General features: G+C 36.3%; 1 protein-coding gene across 1 annotated transcript in view; it reads right to left on the bottom strand.

Annotated features, from left to right (window-relative positions):
* The window catches only part of PCSK1 (proprotein convertase subtilisin/kexin type 1), a 583,826-nt gene that overhangs the window by 308,008 nt on the left and 250,911 nt on the right, over nucleotides 1–24,907 (bottom strand). Inside the window, exon 4 of the mRNA XM_044064124.1 lies at nucleotides 10,550–10,696. Coding sequence (XP_043920059.1) covers nucleotides 10,550–10,696 — 147 coding nt within the window. The remainder of the gene's footprint in view (nucleotides 1–10,549; nucleotides 10,697–24,907) is intronic.

Raw genomic sequence — 24,907 nt, 5'->3', positions numbered from 1 at the left:
ATTAAACTTTGTCCTTATCTCCCAAAGATTTTGGTAGACATACAAGAAAAATGCTCTCCTATGTAGGTAAGTAAACTCTTCTTTGGTTTACAACCATGCCAAACCCTTTTGCAAGTAAAATGCCAACTTAGGCTTATTTTTTTTCCTAAATATCACAAATTAAACATTGATTTATTTTATGTGTACAATTTTGTTAAACATGTTCTTTATAGCCACTTTTACTAAGACCATGCCTGTTAAACGATCATCCTTTAAAATGTGTATCACATTATTTTGTCTCTCAAGTACCCAACCAGTTGAATGATAAAACTGCCTCCTTCTCTCCCTGTCTTTCTCACTGATATACGTTAAACATGCCAGCCTCCTTTAGGTTCTGTCTCTTTACTGATCATGTTTTGTCCTCCTGACCAAATCCATGTTTTGGCCACAGCTTACTAACCCTTGCCAAATTAATACAAAACTATCCTGAAGTGCCTGGAGTACAGTGATTACACTCCAATATTTGGTAAAAGGCAAACCAAGTAAGCATCAGAGTGGTGTGAGATCTGACCTTAACAAATGATGTGCCCCCTGCTTAAGTTGTTAAGTTTGGGTCTCAGACTAGGTAGCATAATCTGCCTGTACTGAGCAGCAAATACAGCAGAAGAATAAAAGATTTGTTTCTGCCTGTTGTCCATAGAAACAAGATGTTACTTCCTCCAGTACTAGCTTGAATAACAGGATATGTGTTTGCCTGCATTTTCTGAAGGATACAAGTCTGAAACTGAAATGTACTTCATTAGTGACTTCAATCCTCAGTAGTTTTTCCCAAAACTACAGATTTTATGAGAAGCAAACCAAAATTATGAACTAATAACCTGGACGTTCTGCAAAAATCTGGACAGCTGAGAGGCATGAAAGGTGAGTGTAAATGTTAAGGGACTGTATTACACTGCCATTCTGACAGTGTCTGCTAAGTATTTTACAGCTTTTAAAGCCTGCAAAACACTCCTGAGGTGAATTTCTTCACATCCGTATCTCAAACATATAAAAAGCAGGTTATGATCAGCAACCCAATCATAATCCTCTATGTTATTGGCCTGTTCATATGCCAGGATACCTGCTCATGAGTCCTGTGTCCTGCCAACCTGCTGCATGACAGGTCCATGCCCTTCCAGTCCAAGGACGCCTACATTGTTGATTTCCTGCTCCGCTTTGCTATCACATGATATGCTGATTGAAATACACTGAATATCTCTCCCCGTTTATTATTTAAGGTTTCAAACATCTAGCACATTCTCAACACCTGTAGTTTTTCTCCTGTTTAAATATCCCTTCCCTAATGTTACTGAGAGGTAGTACATCTTGGTGAAATAATTCAAGTTCCTTATACATTGTTCCATTAAATCCTCAAAGACAAGTGACTTGATCCAGCATATTGCAAGAGAACATTTCTATTTTTCCTTATACACTTCCTTGTTCTCATCATTTGCTGCTGTTCGTCTTACTTCCTCCACATTTGTATGGGGCAATATTTGTACCACATTTTACATGCTTAGATAATTCCTTCAGTCTTTAATAATGTAATGCCATTTTCACTACCTCATGTCCCACTGTCTTCTCAAGCTTTATAAACAGTGTGTAATTCATTTGTTCCGTTCCCACTGAATCAGAAATGGAATTGTCTATGGCTCCCTGAACTTCTTTACTCAAGATTCAGGGAAAGGTTAAAAGCACAGTGGCAAGGGTCCAAAACAGGGACATTTTTTTAAAGTATCTTTCACTTTGAAAGCTGTTCCAAAAAGTGGATTTATACGAATATGCATTTTCTGCAGATTAGAAAGCCTGTGCATGCACTTACTGGTTCTCTTCAATGATTTCAGTCCTCAGTCACTTGTTACAAAGCCATACATTTCACGAGAGGCAGATTAAGTTTTTGGGGAAAATGAGGAACATCTTGGGAAACTGATGGAAGCTGAAAACTATCAGCTGGACTCACCACAGTACTCCCTCACCTCAACAAACTGCTTCTACTTTCACTAATTTCAGATCCATAGACAATCCTTCTCATCTTACTTCAGCTTGGTCAACTCCAGACTGCATATAAAGTAACCAAAATTAGGACTGAATTGAATGTCAGTATGCAGAGGCAAAAAATGAGTTAATGAGCAGAAAACTTCAGGAGATGCAACCTAAATCAAGACTTACATCCAAGGATCCATAACCTTGTTTCCTTACTAATGTAGTCTTTACAGTGTTCTTCACTTTTTAATTACTGTGGTAAGTTAGTACAGAGGATTAATGCAATGAGCTGCTTCATGTGGTCTTGGGTTTGACCCCCACAACCTCCATTTGCCTATTGTATAACTCTGAGCAAGTTATTTAACCAGACATTACTCAAAGGTTGAGTCTGAAAAAAGGCCACAGGTGTCAGTGCTTAGCAAATAAAAATATATGTTATTTTTTCTGTAGAGTTTTGTTTTTTTGGTGGTTGGATAAACTTGTTAATGTGCCACCTATTTCTCCCTCATTCTTTGAATTTTTTGTTCTGCTCTATCGCTACATGACAGCATGTAACACATGATGTCCCACCAAAGCCACTCCTCTTCATGACCTAATGTACCATTTATATCTACTAAATGTTCACTTGCCTTGTCTCTCTTATCCAGCTCTCTGATATACCCAGGATACAAATTGTCCATAATGTTCTGAAGTGATAAACCTCTTGTCAGCAATGCCTTTCTGTCTTACAGCTCTAGTAACTACTTCCTTATCATGTAAATGCCCCAAAATTTGGTGCATTTCACAATCCCACTGTAAAACGAGCACTTTCCTGTTACTTAAGGTTCTGAAAAAGACTGGGCTGCAAGCACTATTCTGTGCTCTTGTTATGTTTTTTTTTCCCTTTACCATACTTATCTTGCTTCTGTGTAAGCAAATCAATGGGTACTGCCACACCTTGTACCTGCCTCCTTTCTAATGGATATATTTTAGCAACATCACCATTATGTGTGACCTGACTGACTCTGACAATTCAGTCTTCTCTAACCATGTCTTCTTGCTCCCTGTCAGCAAAGTCAGCAATATACAATAAACTCTCAGTTAACCAGAACTCAAGCAACTGGCACTCCTAAGCAACCAACAAAAAAAAAAAAAAAAAAAAAAATCACAAAGAAATACAGTACAGTTTTCATGTGTTGCACTTTCTGTTTTCTTCCAGCAGAAACATTCCTTATGTTCTTAGAGTTTTAGAGTTTTAAAAAGAAAGATAGGAATACATTCCCTCTCTCCCAGACCTGAGAACAAGTCAAACCAAACAAATAGTATAGGGTGCAGTATTAGTCAGGCCTATTTTTAGTAGTAACACTCAAGTAACAGGAAACTACAGTTATCCAGCATCTACCAATCCCCATGGGAGCCGGTTAACTGAGAGTTTACTGTATCTTGTGCCATAACCCCATCTCGGGAGAATTATTCCTGACCTCCAGGTTACTCTAACCAACCAATTTAAACCTCATTGACCCCTGCTGCATTAACACTCCTACTTCTAAGATAAATGCATAATCCCAACAACCTTTCCATGATTTTGATGCCTTCCCTGGCTCTGTACAGTTCTAATATTCATTTTATAACTGATTGAATTGTATATTCTCAGTCCAGTCACTTACAATAGGATGTCTTTAAGGCTGGAGTTTCATAATGGTTGGTACTAGGACCCCTGTTAGCTTCTGGCAACTTAATCTCCTTTTATTGAATGTAACATTTCAAGATGACATAGTTATTTTTAGATCTGGGTCTTCTGTCAAAACAATGCAAGATCAGCAGATGGATTTTGAGTTAGACTGGAACTAGCTTACCAAGAACTAGTTTTTAATTAACTCAAACAGACTGATAATCATGTTTTTGGTCCAACATTGATACTACCCAGCAATGCTAGTATCATGATACTGACCCTTACAATGTCATACAACAGAAGGCTGGTTCTCAAAAATATCTTGGAGTGTGGTTCAACCAAACTTATTTTTTTTAGATTGTATGTAGAAAGGACAGCTGAAGAGATCATAATTTACCTTGAGTTTAAATATGGACTCTTAAATATTTTAACTATGGAAGCTAGGCAGCCATAGGTTTAAACACATTTATACCTATGCATGAGAAGCCCCTTACAGTTTCATCAGTTGGTACTAGGCTAACTGCCCTTATGGGCCATTTTTGAGCCTAGTCAATTACCCCATGTCAGAATCAAACCCTATACCTTGTGTTTCTAAGGTAAGCACCTTAACCATTATGCCAACTTCCCACCTCCTTGGAAATTTCCATTTCCATTTCCATTTCCATTATTGTTCTCAACCCACCAAGCAGTATATCATTGATTAAGATCGTGGCAAATAAGATTTATCAGTTGTCTATCTGTAAGATCAGTTGGTTTCTAGCCACTGTCAAGATGCTGTTATTGTTAAACTATCTCCAATTTAAATTTCTCAGTTGTGAGTATAGTCCACTGTTGGCAAGAAGATTTCACCTAAGGAACTCTTCAAATTTTTTGAGAGTGAATTGCCTTGGAGCCATGTCTTTACAGATGCAATCTTTTAACCCTACAGCTGGAGAAAAGACATTCACTAAAGCTGTGCCACCTTCTTAGAACACAACCAAAAAACAAAGAAAGGCACAAGCACAGCAGGTATAAAATCCAGATAAATTTTAATAAGTGAGTGCTTTCATGTCAAGTTCAATGCTTCATCAGACTTTAGGGGCACTTTGCGGACTTGTTTTATTGTGCATCTTCTTGGAAAAGCTTACCACAAGAAGCTTAGAATCATCAGAGATGCTAATGCTATAATACAAGAACTCAGGTAAGGAAGACTAAAATTGTAAATGTTTTCATTATTTTGTCTAAAGTTCTGCAGTTCATGAGTCATTCTTACCTTTTATACTAGAATTATTTAAAAGGACTGTCCCATAGCTTACATCTCTGATTGACAATCTGTAGCTACTTCATTTCTCTAGCAAATTTTGTTTTATCAGTCTCTATACATTTATTCTAACATTTTATTTTATAAATGTGTATATGCCATTTTGTGGCATCATATTTAGATATACTGTATAAGTCATCTCTATTTTGACTTCGGTTGAAGCAGAGAAGAGTCTATGGACCCATCCACCTACCTAGTTGGTCCACCTATCTAGTTAACAAACAGAAAATAAATAAAATGACCAACCCTGCACATTGTAAAATCTGTTAAAATTACTTAACTGTACCCACATAAAACATTTGAGTATGAGTGGCATAGGGTTTGCTTTCTGTCATTGACCTATACAATAGGAAGGACTATCACATTTTTGAACTTGCACAACTGGCACAAAAATGAAACCACTGAACCTGGAAATGTTGCAGGTCATCCTAAAGTTCATTAGACACACTGACTACATATTCTCCTTTAGTTGATAACTTTAGATTTAAGCACTAAATGCATGAATAGCTGACCCTTGATTTCTCACTCTTACATGTATCACTATGGCAGCATCTCTTTTATTAACTGCATTGAAACTCATCAAGTTTGGTTACTGCCACTTCAAATTGTATTAGTGCAGTCCAAATGAGAATCTGTTCCAAAAAACAGATATCTCAGCATGCTCCACTTCTGTAGCCAGGTGTAACAAGCCACCAATCCTTTGAGGAACCCTTTCCAATACAATTGTCTTGCTGATTTGTATACAAGTCCAGACTTTTGCCAAACTTTAAACTATTCTTTCATGTTTAGTGTCAATCACCGCTTGCAATGTGTTCTGATATTACTTTCTGCTGGTGTATCACATAGCCTTTAGTGAATAGCTTTCATGGTCTGATTTCACTACATGCATAGGGCAAAACATTTGGAGTGTTTCTCAGTCAAGTTTTAGTCATACCTAGTACTTTATCTGTCAGTGTTACTAATGTCTTAACTTTTTTCAGCAGAAATCTAGGATAGTCCTCTACTGGTCCAGATCCAATGTGATTGCCAAAAAGGTGTAAATATTTTCCTGCACCCATCATCTTTTCTGTGTTGATAATAATGCTGATAATCCGTGAAAATACTTGAAATGCTTTAATTCTCCCCTCTTTCTTGTTGATTAGACCAACCCAGAAACATAAAGTCATACACATAACACATGATCCATATCACTGGGTTATCGGTCACCTCAAGATTTCTGAGTGCATAACTGACCTTTTCAAAAATTTGCATATGTCTGTGCCTTATCCATTGAGATTACAAATTCTATATAGTAACTTTGAGAATCTCAACAAGGGACAAATTTTTGAGAATATTCTCTAGGCATACTCAGTGCCTGTGCTTCTCAGAATATGCCCTAACTTTACTTGTATAATAACCACAATATCATTGAGAGAGGCAGGCTTAATTTTGGTTTAGCTCTCTCATTCATTTCTGATGACCGAGGTTCCTTCAGAAGCAGACAAATGTTAATTAACCTAATACTTTCTTTATTCTTTCTTAGAAGTCAAATCCCCAAGAGGAAGCAGGAAGCAGAACAATTGGTAGATTATTATAGTAACCTGTTATTCTGCCAGTTACTTTCCTTTACCAGTAAGTTCCAGATTCCAGAGGCACATCTTACTTTTTTTGATCCAGTGCAAATTAATGCGTTTCTTCATTAGCTATGCTACTGGAAAACAAATAGTAAATAATTCCCAAACTCCTTTCTTAAATGATTAAAGTCAACCCTCTCAAAATTCTTGACCAACGTGGCAGCACGCATCATTGTGACTGGCCCATCCAATATTCTTTAATATCCTCTCATTACAGTCATTTATTAAAATGACCACCATTCCAACATGGAATTGGAATGATCCTTGCAGTGTTATAACCATATTCTTGTGACATGTTTCCCTAAACAGTTGAAAGTTAGTTTCATGCACAGTGACTGTGGAGAAAGACCATGCTTATATACTGGTCAGCTTTATACATTCATGACAGTGGTTACCTGACATGCTTTGGACTATAAATCTTTTCCGGTAAGGCACACATGACTGAGTTAATGTAGTTAACCAAATGTACACATGTAGGACAGCCCTTGTTTTTGCCCATCATCTCCCCTAATTCTCTGTCTCTATTACAGCCACCCACTACATGAACAAGTGAACTATGCTCTGTGCTTGATTGAGAAGACCACATTAATATTCTTTTCAATTATTGATGCCTAGAAATATCAAAAGGAATCATCTCTCATATGCCAGATTTTTGCTTTATTCTCGTGATTTTTTTGCATTCTTCATGGCCATCAGGGCTGTTGCTATAGTCATTGATCTAAGGTCACTTTCCACAAGATGATGACTCCCTGTCTTCTAGTCAAGGACAAAAACTATCAATGCAGTCTTCTTTCCATAATTTTTGCTTGAGAAGTTAAATTTTATGACCACATAATGACTGTTTTCCACAATCAAGCAACAACTTTGGATACTCCTTTAAACTTTATGGTAAATATCTTGAACATTCAGCCTCTTTACTACCTGATTGATTAGTTTCCCAGGCTAAACAGGGTCAATTATTGTTACTCATTGGGCATGGTATTTCTTCTCACCTAAGCATCTGGACATATCTACATCAGAGTTTTAAAAAGGGCTTAGTTGGACATCATTACTGACTGACTCTTCATTCAACCATAGTATAAAAATTTAACACTGTGAGGCATTTTACCAGAATGTGTTAACTGGTGACAGATAATGATGTGTTGGGTTTGTATTTAAGATTTTTGGACAATATTTTTATTTTGTGGTAAGGAAGTATGGAGGACTTAGAAAGTTTTATGGACTTCCTTAACCACTTTACTGATTTCTTGGAATTTACTCATCACCATCATCACCATCATAATAACTCAATAGACTTTTTGGATGTGACTCTTTATAAGAACTTGGAGAATTTCAGATACAAATCCAATATATATATATATATATATATATATATATATATATATATATATATAAAATATATATATATATATATATATATATAGGAAACCAACTTTTTCTAATGCCTACTTATATTTCGCTAGTCAGCATCCAATCTGGCAAAAGAAAAATTTAGTAAAAGGTCAGTTAATCAGCCTATGTAGGTTGATTTCAGATGGTGTAGTGCTCAAAGTAGAGGTTGCAAAATTGGTTTGTATGTTCCTCAAAATGGGTTACCCCAAAGAATTTTTGGATAGCACCATTGATTAAGTTATGGAAAACAGGGATGCCCCTTTTATGCAACAATGATGTGGGTACCAATTCTATTAATCTTGATGGTCAAGGAACTAACACTTGACATGACCAGCATAACTTGTTACAATTATTTGTTTTGCAATACAATTCAGGTATTTATTTATTACTGTGACTGGGTTGTCTCTTTTCCTGTGTCTGCCTCACTGCTGCACTGCATCCGCGTAACTGTTTTGTCTTGGATTTTGGTTTCTGGGCTGGGCTTTTCAAAATTCATAGGCACAGAAAAGCATTCAAGGTTCCGGATTCTGGTAGTCAGGTACCAGAGGAAGTAGTAGGAATCAACAAAACCAACCTCAAACTTTTTTCTGAAATCAAGTTGTCTGTGTTTCTTTTGCAAAGTTTTCACTCTTCCTTATTTTTTACTTTTTATAGTGACTGATTGAAAAGCATTCTTTATTAAAAATCTTTTTTTATTGATATTTTATTTGTTACGTTTTAGTTTTTAAGTAAAATACACCAGTAATTCTGTATATTATATAATCCACACTACCTCAGCACCCTGGACAACACTTCGACTCTGTATAAAACTAAAATACAACAGTAATTTTATATATTATGCAATGCACAGTACTTCAGCACCCTCGACAGCTCAGTGCATCGAGGAGTCTGCAACTGCAACCAATAGGAAGAGAGTGACAGAACCACAGAGACACAAGGCCACAAAGCCAATTTCAATGAAAAACATTCTAAAATAAAAAGCATTCTAATAATAATAAAAAGGCGCCAGCACACTAGGGTGAAGTTAGTTTTATAACAACTACGTGTGCACATCTGGAGGATGGTAGGCAGAGGTAGCAGAAGCTATATTGCTTTAATGGCATTTCCCAGTGTAGTTGTCATAACAGCCAAGAATATTCAATCTTCCTTAGCCATCTCTCATTTATAACAGTCATCAGTGAATGTGTATTCTGTAGACTTGGCCCAGCGTTGTGGACCATGCTTCTCTCTGAAACAAAGTTCTAGTACACACTCCAGGGATTCAAGATAACACTTACTGAGCACTGCCAACAAGAAGCAACCTGTAAATGCTTTAAAGACAATGGTTAGAAATGCTCTCTATTTATTAACATCTGGTTGGTTCAGCGAAATACAGTTTCTCTTCACTTCTGCTGTTGGTGCCTTGTTGTTCTGTATATAGTATATACTGCATGTACATTGAAGTCATATGTTTATTAATCCTTTATTGATATTTAATTATTTGTTGTGCAAAGTTCAGTTTATTTTCCTTTCCTTCTTATTTCAAATATTCATTATTGGCATCTTCAGTGATGACTCATCCTTTAAATGGTATTTTTATTTTTATGAAGTTGATAAATTGTACTGTATATATTGAAGCAAGCATCACATTTGATATGCAGTATGATCAGTCAGTCATTGCTGAAAAGGGTTTTTGGATCAACTTCCTCAGCTAGTTAACAAATAGTAATTAAATAAATAATCCTTAGTTTGATAGATAATTCAAAATTTATGGTGTGAATTTCTGGACAGAAGTATCATGAATAACAAAGATATTGTAATAGTAAAAGAAACTATACTTAGACATTAACAAAATGTTCATCTCCAGTTAAAAAAATATAAGGAAATAAACTAGGAAATAGGAAAAAAAGTTGCCAAATCCCAGTTGAAGATACTTTGTGATATTCTAGAAAAGATCATGAAAAGGAAAAGTATCTACTGCAAAGCATTAAAAAACATGGGAAATGCATAACAACAGTATGCTGCAGAATGCAAACAGATTCTGAGAGGTGCTGTTGGTAGAGAGTCCATTCAAATAGTACTGTTTTCATATGATTGCATTTGTTTCTTTCATTTCACATACACTCAGCACTTGCATCCAAAGGGAAGCAAGTGTTTTATTTGGTCAGATCACGTCAATAAAATTGTTAGCTCACTAGAAAAAGAATGCACTCTCCAGTCATCTCACTGTTCACCTACTTTAATATTCTAGATGAACTCAAATAAGTTGTTATGGATAAGGTATACAGCAGAAATAGGATGTGTATGAGTCCAATGGAGAACTTGCTGATTTAAGGAAAAGTTAGAACACTAATAATGAGAGGAAGGGTGGGGAAGGAACAGAGTAGTGGGTTACTTACAAGGGCATATAAAGAGTTAACATTAACAGTGCTGGAGTGAGAAGAAGGCCTAAACCACAGAGTTAGAGACAGTGACAGAGAGTAAAGCGAAAGGGGCAACCAATATATGTATGTATATCTATATATATATTTCTTTTTTTTCACAATGTCTTAATATTTATCAATGGCTTGACTTTGTGCTATTCATGTCTATTTCCTGATTAGAAGAACTTACATAGTTAGCGTAGATATCTGTGTGATTCCATTCAAGGCCATCATCCAATACTGTGATCACTATGCCTTTGCCTGTTATTCCCTTTTTCCACACTGGAATAACATGGAGGTCTAACTTGGGCAAAGAAGGGGAGGTCCGTGTGTCTTGCTGCAAAGAAAAAAGCACAGATTATAATAATAATAAAAGTACATTTACTAAAATATGAGATAAGTTCAATTATTTTAACACTTCATCTTTTTCATTATTAAAGCTGTTTGCAGATAAACAGTTCATGCACAAGTAGACTTACTCACTTGGAAGATAAGTGACTCATAGTTCCCTAAAAATGCACTCTTTCAGAAAATAGAAACGTAATAAGTTAATCAATTAATCATTTACATAGTGTTTGCAAAGTCTGGTAATAAGCTAATCCAAATGGATCCATTTCAGCCACTACCCAGGAAGTACGGAGCAATATAAGACATGACAAAAATAATATTCAGATATATAGTATAAGAAATAACATCACATAATAGAAAACAATCATGGATAACATTTAAACATTCAAAAGACTTTCAACAGACCACAAAAATCATGTTTCTCCATGGAGTTTATAAGCAGAGGGCAAAATAAAACAGAACTAATTAATTCTGCCAATTTTATTTATTTTTTTATTTATTTTACATTTGTTGACCGGGCTATCTAGCTGGATACATATCCATTATCAGTAGAGGCCTGGGGAGAAAAGCTCCAAAAATAAAATAATACATACATTAAAAAGTAATAGAAGATAAAACTTACAAAAAAATAAAAAAGCAGTTCTTACAAAATTTTTTTTTTATATATATATATAAAATACATTAGTCTTAGCAAGGATAGAATTAGCAGTGAGTATGAATGGGTATTGTACATGAGATACAATATCGATGTATACATACATTTTATCTACAATAACATGGTATTTTGATTCTTAAGGTAAAAATTATAGTTAGGAGTAGGAGAAAAGTTAGTCAGGGTTAGTACAGGAGCATAGCATCTTAAGAAATAGCTTTAGATTCTTATTAAAGAGTGAAAGAGAAATTTGTGTTGTGAGTTCAGTGGGTAGTATGTTCCATAGCTTTCCTACAGAGTTAGAGTACAGGGAGTCACCTGCTGAGTGATTGGATCTTGAGGTATTGATCAACAGCTTATCTGAGGAGTGTAGGTTCTTCTTATTATTATAAGGTGTAATGATGGAAGAGAGTATAGGAGTGTTGGTGGGTTTATACAGGGCCTTGTGGACTATGGTTAGCTGTAGAAAGTGAAGCTGGTTCTGAAATTCTAGCCAGTCAAGTTGTTTTAGATTCAGACAGTGATGAGTTCTGAAAGGAGTGCCTATGGCAGATCTAGCAATATTATTATAGGATCTGGCCAGTTTGTCGAGGTTGTTTTTAGAAAGGTTAGTATATATAAAGGAGACATAGAACAGAATTGAGATTAAGTGGGTTCTGGTTGTAACGGTCCTAGCTACTGGAGTTAGAAAGGGCTTAATTCTGTAAAGGCATCCCAGTTTTTTGTTCACTGATTTTATTGTGTTGTTTATATGGGTATCAAAATTGAGGTTGTTGTCAATTGTTACTCCTAAGAGTTTAGTGGTTGGGTCAGGAGAAATGATAGTGCCATCATTTGATAGAAGTGTGAGATGGATAGGAGTGGATTTTTGGGTAGATGTGAAAAGTAACAGTTTAATTTTTTTGGGGTTAAGGAGGAGGCAGCAATTTGAAAACCATTGTTCTACAGTATTGAAAGCTTTTTGGGTAAGAGATTTAAGTTCAGTTTCAGAGGTGGCTGTACAGATAAGAGTAGAGTCATCTGTGTATTGAATGCAGGTGGTGTGTGGTATTGCTGATTGAAGGTCATTAATATAAATGGAAAAAAACGAGTGGACCTAAAATGGAGCCCTGAGGAACACCAAGGGAGATAAGAAGGTTATTAGACAGTTTATTTTGCCAAAGTACCACCTACTGATGGTTTTCAAGGTGAGATTTGAACCAATTCATAGCTTGGGGATCAAGTGAAAGGGATTTCAGTATATGTAGGAGGAGTTGGTGATTAACTATGTCAAAGGCCTTCGATAAATCAATGAAGACTGCAGAGGAAAGAATATTATTGTTACGGTTTTTGTTGGTGTCTATGAAGGATAGCAGGGCAGTGGTGGTACTGTGGAAAGGTCTGAAACCATGTTGACAGTTGGCAAGTAAGTTGTAATGTTGAAGATGTGAAAGTAGTTGTTTATGGATGCATTTTTCCATAATTTTTGCAAGGGGAGATAGCAGGGCTATCGGACGGAAGTTAGAATACTCATTGGAGTGTCCCCCTTTATGCCGTGGAATGATATGGGAAATTTTCCAGATAGATGGGATAGTTCCTTCATTTATGGTTCTGTTGATCAGAATAGAAATGGGGTAAGCTATGGCTTTAGCTCCTTTTTGCAGGAATTCTGCTGGGAGTTGGTCAGCTGAGGGGGTTGTTGGTTTTAATTTTAGGAGAAGGGAATAAATGAAGGAAGTTAACACTGGTTGTAAATGAAATGGTAGAGGTGGGATAGTGGTAGAAGTAGGCAGATTTGAGGTATCAGGAGAAAGATGGCTAGCAAGATTTTGGATAGCATCAGTGAAGAAAGAATTGAAGGCATTGGCAGTTTGTAAGGGATTGTTAGGGTTAGAGTCGAGTGGGTTGGGAGTGATTGATTGACCTGGGTAAAGAAGTTTGTTAATGCTAGTCCAAAATTTTTGTGGTGCCTTGTGGTATGTTTTCTGTGTTTGAAGGTAAAAGTTCTTTATGTCTAATAGGATGGCTTTTTTGTGTTATTTCTATGTTGTTTAAAGGTTTGGTGATCTGAAGGAATTTTAGTAGCGTGCCATTTTGCCCAGGATTTATTTCTAAGATGGATTTTTTGCCTAGTATTAATGGTGAGCCAAGGTGCCTGTTTAGTTTTATTTCTAACTGAACGTGATGGGGCATGTTGATTTAGGATTTCTAGTAATATTGTATTGAAGTATTCTATGGCTTCATTAAGTGGAAGGGATTTTAATGGTGACCAATTACATTGTTTAAGTTCAGTTTGGAAAAGTTCTGGGTTAAAGTGCTTTTTCGTGCATATTGTTCTATAGGAGAAAGGAAAAGTTAGGTTGGTCTTATGTCTGATAATATAGGTTAGTGAATGGTCACTGAGATCATCTGGGAGGGTACCTGCTTTATACGTTTGATGAGGACTATTGGTAAGTATCCAGTCCAAGGTACTTTCTTTGTTGTTGGTTCTATTAGTTCTGGTAGGGGAGTTAATAGTTTGTGTAAAGCCATAAAGGTTAATATGGGTGGTTGGGTATATATTACTACAGGTCATCCAGTCTACCTTGAAGTCTCCTAGGACTATGGTTTCTTGTGGGAGGTTGGTGGAAAGCCAATCAAGGATATTTTCAAGTGTACTGATGTTATTACCTGGGGGAAGGTATATACAGATAATGTTTATGGCCTTATGTGTGTTGATTTGAAGTTTAGTGATAAGAATTTCAGCAGTATTGTTTGATGGTGGGTTAAGGTTTAAAGTAGTAACCTGTAGCTCTGCTTTATAGAGGATTGCTACCCCTCCTCCCTTTTTGGTTGTGCGGTCTAGTCTAATGATATTGTAACCTGGTGGGGTGACTTCATTGTCCTTAACAGTAGGTTTAAGCCAAGTTTCAGATAAGCATAGGATGTCAAATAGGTGGACATCTAGAAGGGCATGAAGTTGAGCAATTTTATTGCCAATGCTGTGTATATTGAGGTGAGCTATAGATAGTGATTTAGATGGTTTAGTGGTTGGGGTATTAGTTTTATTTGGGTTGCAGCCTGGAGTGTTAAGGGTATAGTTTGGGCCTGGGTTAGGGTGAATGTTCCCATCTAGTAATAAGTGTAGGAGTATTATGTGTTTAGGGTTGAGAAGTTTATAATAAAAGCCAATTACTTCTCTAGCATTTTGGTTGGAATACTTAATATGAGTTAGTCTATAATATTTGGCAAGTAGATAGCTGGGTTTGGATAAGTGGTTAAGAAATGTTGGATAGATAGTTAATGGTGGTGTAGAAGTGTGTTTAGAGGGGAAGATAAACGTAGAGTATAGTGGTTGTTTGTAGGAGGTTAAGAGATAGGCAGTAGTTAGTGAAGGTAAGAGTGAGAGTAGGAGTAAGATTTGTAATTGGTATGGGATAGTTGGTGTAGACATTATATTTGTTTGAGAAGTGGGAAAGAAATGGGTGGTAGAGTATTATAAGCGGGTTAGGAGAGTTATCAAATAGGTAGGGTGTTGCCACAAGGAGGGTTAGGAGGTGAGGTAAAAGAGAGTGTGTTGAGGTAATGGTGGTTGGGGGTGGTAATTATATGAATAGTTTGATTGGTGTGAATGTGATGTGGGTGTGGCTATAGAGGAATAAAGTTAGGAGTACTGGGGGCGGGTGAGAATTGGGGGCAGGTTAGGGGAGCGGAGTGAGCCCGCAGGGCGAACAGAGCGGGTAGAGACACGAAAATAGATTGTCAAGGGTGACAATCAGTGAGGTATGAAAATATGCAGGTAAGTCTGAAAGTAAGAGATTATGGAGAAATGTTGCGAGGCTGCCAGGAGTAGAGTGTGATTAAATATAGTTTAGGTCAAGGGGGAGATATAGTAAAGTAGTAAGTCAGTAGAAAACTAGAAAGGGAGTTAGAGAGAATGGATAAGCAAGTGAGAAGAGATAAGTATTCAGAAGCTAATATAGAGGCACCACCTAGTGGCCAGACCTTTTACAACAGTTAAATAGGTCTCCTAAAGGGGATGTCAGGCCAGGGAGGGGGAGGGGAGATAAAACTACTTAGGTATAAAGAGGGTATGGGCTGGAGGTACAGTTTATTTAGAGAGAGAAAAAAAAAAGGGGGGGGGTTGGCTGCTGGCTAACCTAACTGTGAGGCTTGCCTACCTAGAAATATCTATAACAAGTTATTCTTAACACAGTTGTCTAGAAGCTATAACAACACATACTTTCACTGTCTCCTAACAAGGTATGGTCTCCAGAGGAGCTGGTAGGTAATTCCTAATGTTTGATTATGTTTCTTAGGTGTCCAGCTGGGTACATTCAATTGAACTAGTACAGGGAGGTACAGGAACAGAAGGCTGGTTCATGTAGAAAGAGAGAAAAAAGAGCTAATGAGGAAAACATTTTGTGAGCTAGAGAGCAAGCAAATGTTATAAAAAGACAGTAGAATGAATTATCTCAGCAGGAATTCACAATATTCTATTTGTTTAGCAAAGACATAATATTACAATTTATATCAGGTACTACTAGGAGTTCAGAAGCCCATTCGTGACACAGACAAATGGCTAGGATAACAAAAAATGTTTTTGCTTCCTTGTGTTTTTAAAAAATAAAATAGTACACTAAGATGCAGGTTATACAAGGTCAGTGTCCAAAGAATGCATTGCTTTTTTGTTATATAAAAAATAGTACACTAAGATGCAGGTTATACAAGGTCAGTGACTAACATCTTTTGTCAAAATTAAAGGAATAAGACTCCCAAAATCTACTCAGTATGTTTAATAGATGTAAATATAATGGATAAGGTCAGTCAATACAATGCAGGTTATAATCACTTCCACGGCAATAGAGCCGGTAGCAACAGTATCGCAAGGGCAACAATGACTAAATGCTAGCATATACTGTGCAGCTGAGCAAAGTTTCAAAGGTTAAACTAGCTCTAACTTTTAAAAGTCATTGTTGGTATTAGCATACGCTTGATAAGTCAGGTAGTGCATTGTATCAATGGTTAAATAGCTTTATACCTAGTGTAGGCAGTACTACATTACATATGCAGCAGTAAGTTTCATATGCACAGCATGTTGAATACGCTGATTTAAGATCCCATGCTTAACATTAATTAAATTGAGCGTATACAGTGCAAAGATCCCATGCACACGCTAACTAAATTGAGCGTATACAATGCAGCAAGGCGACATTTCAGAGGTAAAGCAGCTGGGTATTTGAAAATACAATAAGATTACGAGCACATCACTTGAAAAGCCTGATTAACCTTTGCATCAATGACAAAAATAAGTTCCGCAGCTGGAAAAAGAAGTAGTACATTAAGTACACTAATTCCAGTATTACTACATTGGATATACAAGTTCGGTATGTAATATATGCATGAATTATAGGCTAGAAAGTGTGAAACATTACACAGGATAGTGAAAGATTTAAAGTTACTTCCACGGTGGTAAAACCATTTGTTGGTATCCCACGTGCACAACGCTATGTAGGCTAAGCGTGTGCGGAGATTCAGACTCTAAACATGACGTTACAAAACGATTGTGGAAAATGAAGAAGCATTTCCATCCACTTATTTCTCATTGTTGAACCTCCCTTAGTTATCATTGCCTAACAGATGATGGTAATAAATCCCGTTATTTTAGGCCTAAAACATAAATGGAATTATCACGAGCTTTTAAATTGTTGGAAGATATGAAGAGGTAATGCCAAATGCAAGCAACATTTCAAGACAGCCTTTATTGTAGAATCCTTTAAGCCTTAAGAGCTAACAGGACTTTATAGATAACCAAATGGTATACTTTGATAGATCCATGACAGAAGTTTGTGTTACAGATATGGTTCAAATACTAGAACATTCTAGGAATCAAGATTTCAAGCTGATGGACTTGCCAGTTTCATAGTAAAAGAACACTTCTTTTTAGCTACACCAAATTTTCTAGCTGACATCACATTAACTTTGTTCAACATTTAAGTCACATCTCATATGATACACATTTGGAAATTTGAACAAATCCTAAAAACATGATGATATAGGGCCTTATGGGCTATATATAATTGCATTTCTTACTGCTGTGACATCAATATTTTGTGAAGGAAAAGAAGAATATAAGAACAACATACCTACTTTGACAAACAATTGAGCTTTAGTAGTCTTAGTCACTTTGGTGCTGTGAAGATCAGGTCTGAGAAGCTAGTTTTGGACTTCTGTAGCTCATGTTTACCTGCTGAGTATATGGTTTATTATAAAAATAATGAAACATACCTTACCCTCTATCATAAGGTAAAACTGAATGCAAATCCTGTTGACTCTGAAATGTCAACATGTAGCTTGTGTTAGCAGTTTTGAGCATCAGAGTTTTGAATTGGATCTCACTACAGTGGGGATTGGGAAAATTACCCTTTTCCTCAATAGAGTGTGATCTTGGAGTTAGAATATATAATTAGCAGGGAGAGTGGGGGGGTGCAGGGTGGCTTGCCCCCTTGCAAAACAGTAGCTATATGTATGCCTTCACACCGGTGTATTTTCAGGATGGTGAGCAGTCCAGTAACTGTCTAATGTCGATTCTTGCCTTCGAAATGAATCAACATTTTAAGCAGTTGGCTTGATGGTTTTCGTTGTTCTGGTTCAAGGATGTGAACATTCATGGTTAGGGCTTTCAATATTTTGATAGTAAATCTATTGATATATATATATATATATATATATATATATATATATATATATATATATATATATATGTGTTTGTGTGTGTGTGTGTGTGTGTATATATATATATATATATATATATATATATATATATATATATACATATATATATATATATATATATATCTTTATTTTCGCAAAATCTGTTTCACTGAAACGGGAGATTTGCGAGTGGATTTAAGCAAAAAGTGCATTTTATCGAAAGCGCACTTTCGCGTAAATCATTAGTTAAAAAAAAATTAGGTAAAGAAAGAAAAACATTCAGTTTGCATGTTAACTTAGTTGTACATCAATGTTCAGTGTTGATGTACAACTAAGCGAACTGTCGTTGAGATCGTAGTACAGTGGGGATGAGGGAGCATTCCCTTTTCCCCACTGTAGTGTGATCTCGGAGTAAGAATATTAAAGTAGGGGAGGGTGTGCAGGAGGGTTTGCCCCCCTGCATAACAGTGTTTTAAATGTTTAGTTTTTTTTTTGTTATGGATTTACATGAAAGTGTGTTTTCTTTGAAATGCACTTTTGTGTCAATGCATTTGCGGATTTACCTTTCAGTGAAACGCAAATTCATTAGAATGCAGTAGATCCATATTTATATATATATATATATATATATATATATATATATATATATATATATATATATATATATATATATATATATATATATATATATATATATATATATATATATATATATATATATATACATATATATCTAGATACACACACACACACACACACACACACACACACACACACACACACACACACACATATATATATATATTTATTCTATTACACACACTGGCTTTTAAAGTTGCAATATACGACCACTAAAGTTTTAAAAAGATCCAGTTGTCTAACAACAAGAAATGTACTATATAAAAGCCAACATGGGAGCTATACTCGTTTGCTACCTGTTTGTTCACGGGCGTATGGACGCTGTTGCGTTTAGACCCTTGGCTTGAGCACAGGGTTAGACGTCGAGGGCTGGGTGTTGATCCTTGCATGGGAGGTGGGCGGGACAACTGGGTGGAGTTCTATGTTTCATTGCGCTGATGTTTAGTTGAGAAGTTTTGCTGATTTAACACTTTGAAATGAAGCGTGGGGATGTGTTCGCACTTTATGGCTTTATAGACAATGCATTTCACTAACGACATCAGTGTGCGCATTTACATAGTATGGATTAGGTGAAATGTCTTCACTAAATGTTTTCAACAAGTGCATCTAGAAGTAAGTAGATGCGACTGGAAGATATTTTGAAATTTGAATGTGGTCTCAATTTGCAGCCAATGATAGTTGGTTTGTTCTGTTAAGGTATTGTATTTAAATGATTGTATGTATTTTTTGGTTATCTGAAGAAGCGATAGTGATTATTGCGAAAGCGCTTATCTTATTTATTAAAGCAGTTTTCTATATCTTTGCACAAGTTTGGCTTTTGAGATTTTTGGCTCTTGATATTCCTACTTGAGTGTTGGAATTATTGTCGCTGGAAGATTTAAACGGATTGTTTCATTCATTTTGGCGCTTGAGCTGATTCAGTAGCTCAGTTTGGCGTTTGAGCTGGTTAAGTTGCTACGAGCCAGCTTTCGACTGCTATGTTTTTGAGAAGGTTTTAGCTTCTTCCAAAGGGAACTGTGAGGTTTTTATTTACAAATTTTTGGGAACATTAGCCTTGGTTTTTCAGTACATCTGTGTTTGGCGTCATGGAAGAAGCTACCAATGGTATTTTACAAGCGGATGTGCATTGTGAGTACATCAATAGGAACTTGCAGAGTTTTTTAGACTGTGGACATAATCCGTTAGTGACAACTGAACAGTCAATTGACTTTGTAGACTTGCAGGAAGATGGTCGCAATGAACATAAGATTAGAAGTCTCAAGAGAGACATAGAGAATGAAATGTATAAAGTGAAGAGGCTGACAGCACAGCGCTTTCACATGGAGGCATGTCTGAATGCGGGGGTGATTCCTAGAGGCCTCCGTATTCTGAACATGCCAACATATGGCAATACATATCCAACCTTACTGGCGGAATGGCACCAGATCAACTTGCGGGCCAGCAAGGAATACATTCAACTACTTATAAACTTTTTTCGACCTCTAGAGAACGACAGCAAAGATTCAATACTTGATTTACAACGTAAGTTGTTTGAACATTGTGGAGAAGATGAAACGGAACTCTATTTGCATGAGGTGATGGAGAGAATAGGGAGGTATGAGAAGAACTTATTAAATATAAAACGGAAGAAGCTAGCAAGAGATAAACAGGACTTTGCTAGCAACAATGTATTTGTATGGCCAAGAAATCCTGTAAATAGTGCACAACCTGCTTCAACAGAGACAGGGGTCGGACGAGGAGGTCAGGGACCCCCTCCATCTCATAATCAAAACATCCCCTTGGGGTCTACCAAGGGACTTAACCAACAAGATGTATCTATAGCAGGAAAGAGAACAAACTCTGGAAGAGTCCAGGAAACTGTTCAGGCTGAGACAAATAAAGGTGACATTTCAACTACATTGACTAACATCACATCACCGCAAGCAATTAGCTCAGTATATACAACACCTACTGAAGAGAGTACAGCACACTCGGTGGTCTCAACCAACATGGGCAAACAGAACATTGAACCCATTAGTTCTTTGGCAGGAGCAGTTAGACGTAAAATACAACTGGATGGGCAAAGTGATTCGGTTTTTCCTTTACCAATACGAACAGGCAGGAAGCGTTCGATGGACTCAGATTTTACCCGAGGAGCAAAGAAGAAAGAACCTCCGAATGTGCAACATCAATATCAACAAAGGACATTACAGAAATTTTGGAACACCAACGTTTAAACCACAATGGAAACAGCAGGGAGAATGAGAGAGGTAACATGCTGGATTCCCAATGTTTGGTTTATAATATTTCCAAATATGAACTTTCTAGCTTGGAGAAAGAGGTCCTTAATAAAGGTCTATCCTATATACCTACCACCACTATGGATATTAGCCAAGCGATACTGTCCGTGCGAATGTTTGCACGACGGGTTACATTGAGACTTTTGTTTGACTCAGAAATGACTGAGGTTAGGTCGTCTGTCCAAAAAGGCTGTACAAGGAAGAGTTCTTTTGTACCCCATCTTCATCCTAATTTAGAGGTTTTTGTTAAAACCGTAGAACAACAACTGTATAAAGAATTTGCCTATCCTCCTTTAGTTAAACATACAAATTTGTCTAGAGAGGAAAATGAAGCCTTGCAAAAGCTACGTCAGAACAAAGACATTGTCATACGGGCAGCTGACAAAGGAGGTCCTGTAGTGGTATTGGATTCTAAGTACTATCATGATAAAATGTTGAGTCTATTGAATAGTGACTCATATGAAAGAATTTCATTTGATGATGTGCAAATGATTCAGCATAGGGTGATGCATACGTTGGTTGAATGTAAACATCTAGGGCTTATGACAGATGACTTGTTTAAATATTTTGAAATAGATTTTCCTTTGGTACCCACAATCAGTGGGTTGCCGAAAATACATAAGAATTTACAACAACCAGAATTTAGACCCATAGTCTCGGGTGCAGGATGGATAACGGAACCAATTTCCATTTATTTAGACAAACAACTCAAGGAGTGTCTTCTTAATCATCAATCTATATTGAAGGACACAGAACAATTTTTAAGAAGTCTATTCTCCAGTTTTGGTGACTCTGTATTTCCGGAGGACCATTTACTGGTAACAATGGATGTGGTTTCGTTGTTCACCTGCATCCCTAATGACCAAGGATTCGTTTATTTAAAGTCTTTTTTGACCAGGACAACTGATTATTCATTGACGAAGATAGATTTTCTTTGTCTTCTAACTGAGATTGTTCTAGAGAACAACATTTTTCTCTTTGAAGACAATTGCTATAGACAAAGGAGTGGCGTAGCTATGGGCACAAGTTGTGCCAATAGCTACGCCAACCTTGTCATGGCTGAATTCGAGTACAGGTACATATTGGGTACTCCCAATGTTGTATATATAAAGAGATTTGTGGACGACCTTTTTTTCATATGGAGAGGGTCCACGGAACAATTGACTGATTTTTATGCCAAATTAAACAATGTCACTAGCTTCATCAAGTTCACTATGAACTATTCAAAACACTCCATAGTGTTTTTAGATGTTAATGTGTTTAAGAAAGAAGGCAAATTGGACACTAGAGTCCATAGGAAGTCATGTTACAAACCTTCTTTTTTGCACAGAACAAGTATGCATAACCCTCAGGTCTTTGGTAACATAGTCAAAGGCCAAGCCATGCGTCTCTCTCATCTATCTAGTACTGAAGCACTATTCAGGGAAGAACTAACTATCCTTAAAGAAGGCCTCATGAGTCGGGGTTACACCATCAATGAAGTGCAAGGTGTTTATTCTAGAATCGGTGACATTAGAAAAAGCAGAGCCCAACCCTTTTTCTCGATCCATGAAAGTGAGAAAGTCAACAACAATAATAGATCCAAATATGAAAATTTAGTGGTCCCTTTTAGTAGTAATATCAATGTCCTTAAGAGAGCAGTTCAGAACAATTGGAATATCTTGTATAGTGAGGACAGAATTAAAGACATAGTGGGTTTTACTCCAAGGTTTACCTACAGTAACATGTCCAACCTGAAACAAATTCTTTGTCAAACATCCAGTACTCCCATACCACACACAGGGTTAGAGAGAACATCCAAATGTGGAATGTGCCCACAGTGCAAGTATATAGATCCCTCTCACTACTTCAAACATCCAGATAGTGGTAGATTGTGGGACATTAGAGTTGAAGCGAATTGTTCAACACGCAATGTGGTATATGTGGCACATTGTATAATGTGCTTCAAATATTATGTTGGCAAATCCAACCGATCACTCAAAGAATGAATAAGGGACCACTACTACTGTTATAATAGGAAAGATCAGAGCAGTGCTTTGGCGAAACATATGTTATCTGAGGGGCAAGAACATCAGTTTTGGTTCCAGGTTTTACATGTAGAGAATCCATCTGTTAGAATCGGAGATATAGTTAATAGGACAGAACAGGCTGAGTTAGGATGGATTTTGAGACTAGGTGCACATAGGGGTAGAGGCTTAAACGATACTGTCTCTATTAAGCCTCACTTAAAGGGTAGACCTCTACGCTGATATTGTGTTTAGCTGTTGTATATTTTGTCCTGATTTATACATTTAGTCAGCGTTATATCAAGTACCTTTGTCTTAATTTGTCCTCATTATTATGTATGTCCTGCATGAGTGTTAAAGTCCATATAAAAGCCATAATGTATATTTTGGTAATGTTAAGAGCCGTTTTTAACTGTCAACCTTTAGCCAACAAGTGACTTTTGGTGTTGTCATGTAATTATTTTATTTTGGATATGTGATTTTTTTTTTTTTTCATCAATATATTGGTATTGGTTACTTTTATTGTGCTAAGATGGTTGTAGAACACATTTATACATGTTTTTATGGTTAATGTTTACAGATTATTGTCCAAATTTATAATCTTTTTATATTCTTCATATTATTTTTTAATAGTTGTTATATGTTTTGTTGTCTTGGGTTATTATTATTTTCAATATTTTAGTTATTTTATATATAGAATATTAAACCACCTCATATATACCATGTAATTATTAGATAAAATTTATTCTATTACACACACTGGCTTTTAAAGTTGCAATATACGACCACTAAAGTTTTAAAAAGATCCAGTTGTCTAACAACAAGAAATGTACTATATAAAAGCCAACATGGGAGCTATACTCGTTTGCTACCTGTTTGTTCACGGGCGTATGGACGCTGTTGCGTTTAGACCCTTGGCTTGAGCACAGGGTTAGACGTCGAGGGCTGGGTGTTGATCCTTGCATGGGAGGTGGGCGGGACAACTGGGTGGAGTTCTATGTTTCATTGCGCTGATGTTTAGTTGAGAAGTTTTGCTGATTTAACACTTTGAAATGAAGCGTGGGGATGTGTTCGCACTTTATGGCTTTATAGACAATGCATTTCACTAACGACATCAGTGTACGCATTTACATAGTATGGATTAGGTGAAATGTCTTCACTAAATGTTTTCAACAAGTGCATCTAGAAGTAAGTAGATGCGATTGGAAGATATTTTGAAATTTGAATGTGGTCTCAATTTGCAGCCAATGATAGTTGGTTTGTTCTGTTAAGGTATTGTATTTAAATGATTGTATGTATTTTTTGGTTATCTGAAGAAGCGATAGTGATTATCGCGAAAGCGCTTATCTTATTTATTAAAGCAGTTTTCTATATCTTTGCACAAGTTTGGCTTTTGAGATTTTTGGCTCTTGATATTCCTACTTGAGTGTTGGAATTATTGTCGCTGGAAGATTTAAACGGATTGTTTCATTCATTTTGGCGCTTGAGCTGATTCAGTAGCTCAGTTTGGCGTTTGAGCTGGTTAAGTTGCTACGAGCCAGCTTTCGACTGCTATGTTTTTGAGAAGGTTTTAGCTTTTTCCAAAGGGAACTGTGAGGTTTTTATATATATATATATATATATATATATATATATATATATACATATATATATATATATATATATATATATATATATATATATATACTGTAGATAAATATATATATATATATATATATATATATATATATATATATATAAAGGCACTCACCATTGTTTCAATCTGTAGGTTGAACACATTCCCATTTGTAAGTAATGTTTTATCACACTATGTTATTTAAACATGAATGGGCAGTTTTTTTACATTTTACTAACTAATTATAATCTTATCCAAATGGTACAACCAGAGTATTTGTATATATTGTTAGGTATGTTGTCAGAGGGGAGACATAGTTAAGTATGATGTTAGTGGG

Source organism: Protopterus annectens, chromosome 2.part2, assembly GCF_019279795.1.
Source record: "Protopterus annectens isolate FY-2018-M chromosome 2.part2, PAN1.0, whole genome shotgun sequence".
NCBI lineage: Eukaryota > Metazoa > Chordata > Ceratodontiformes > Protopteridae > Protopterus > Protopterus annectens.
Note: the sequence above shows the minus strand (reverse complement) of the source record. Positions and strands in the feature narration are given on the sequence as shown.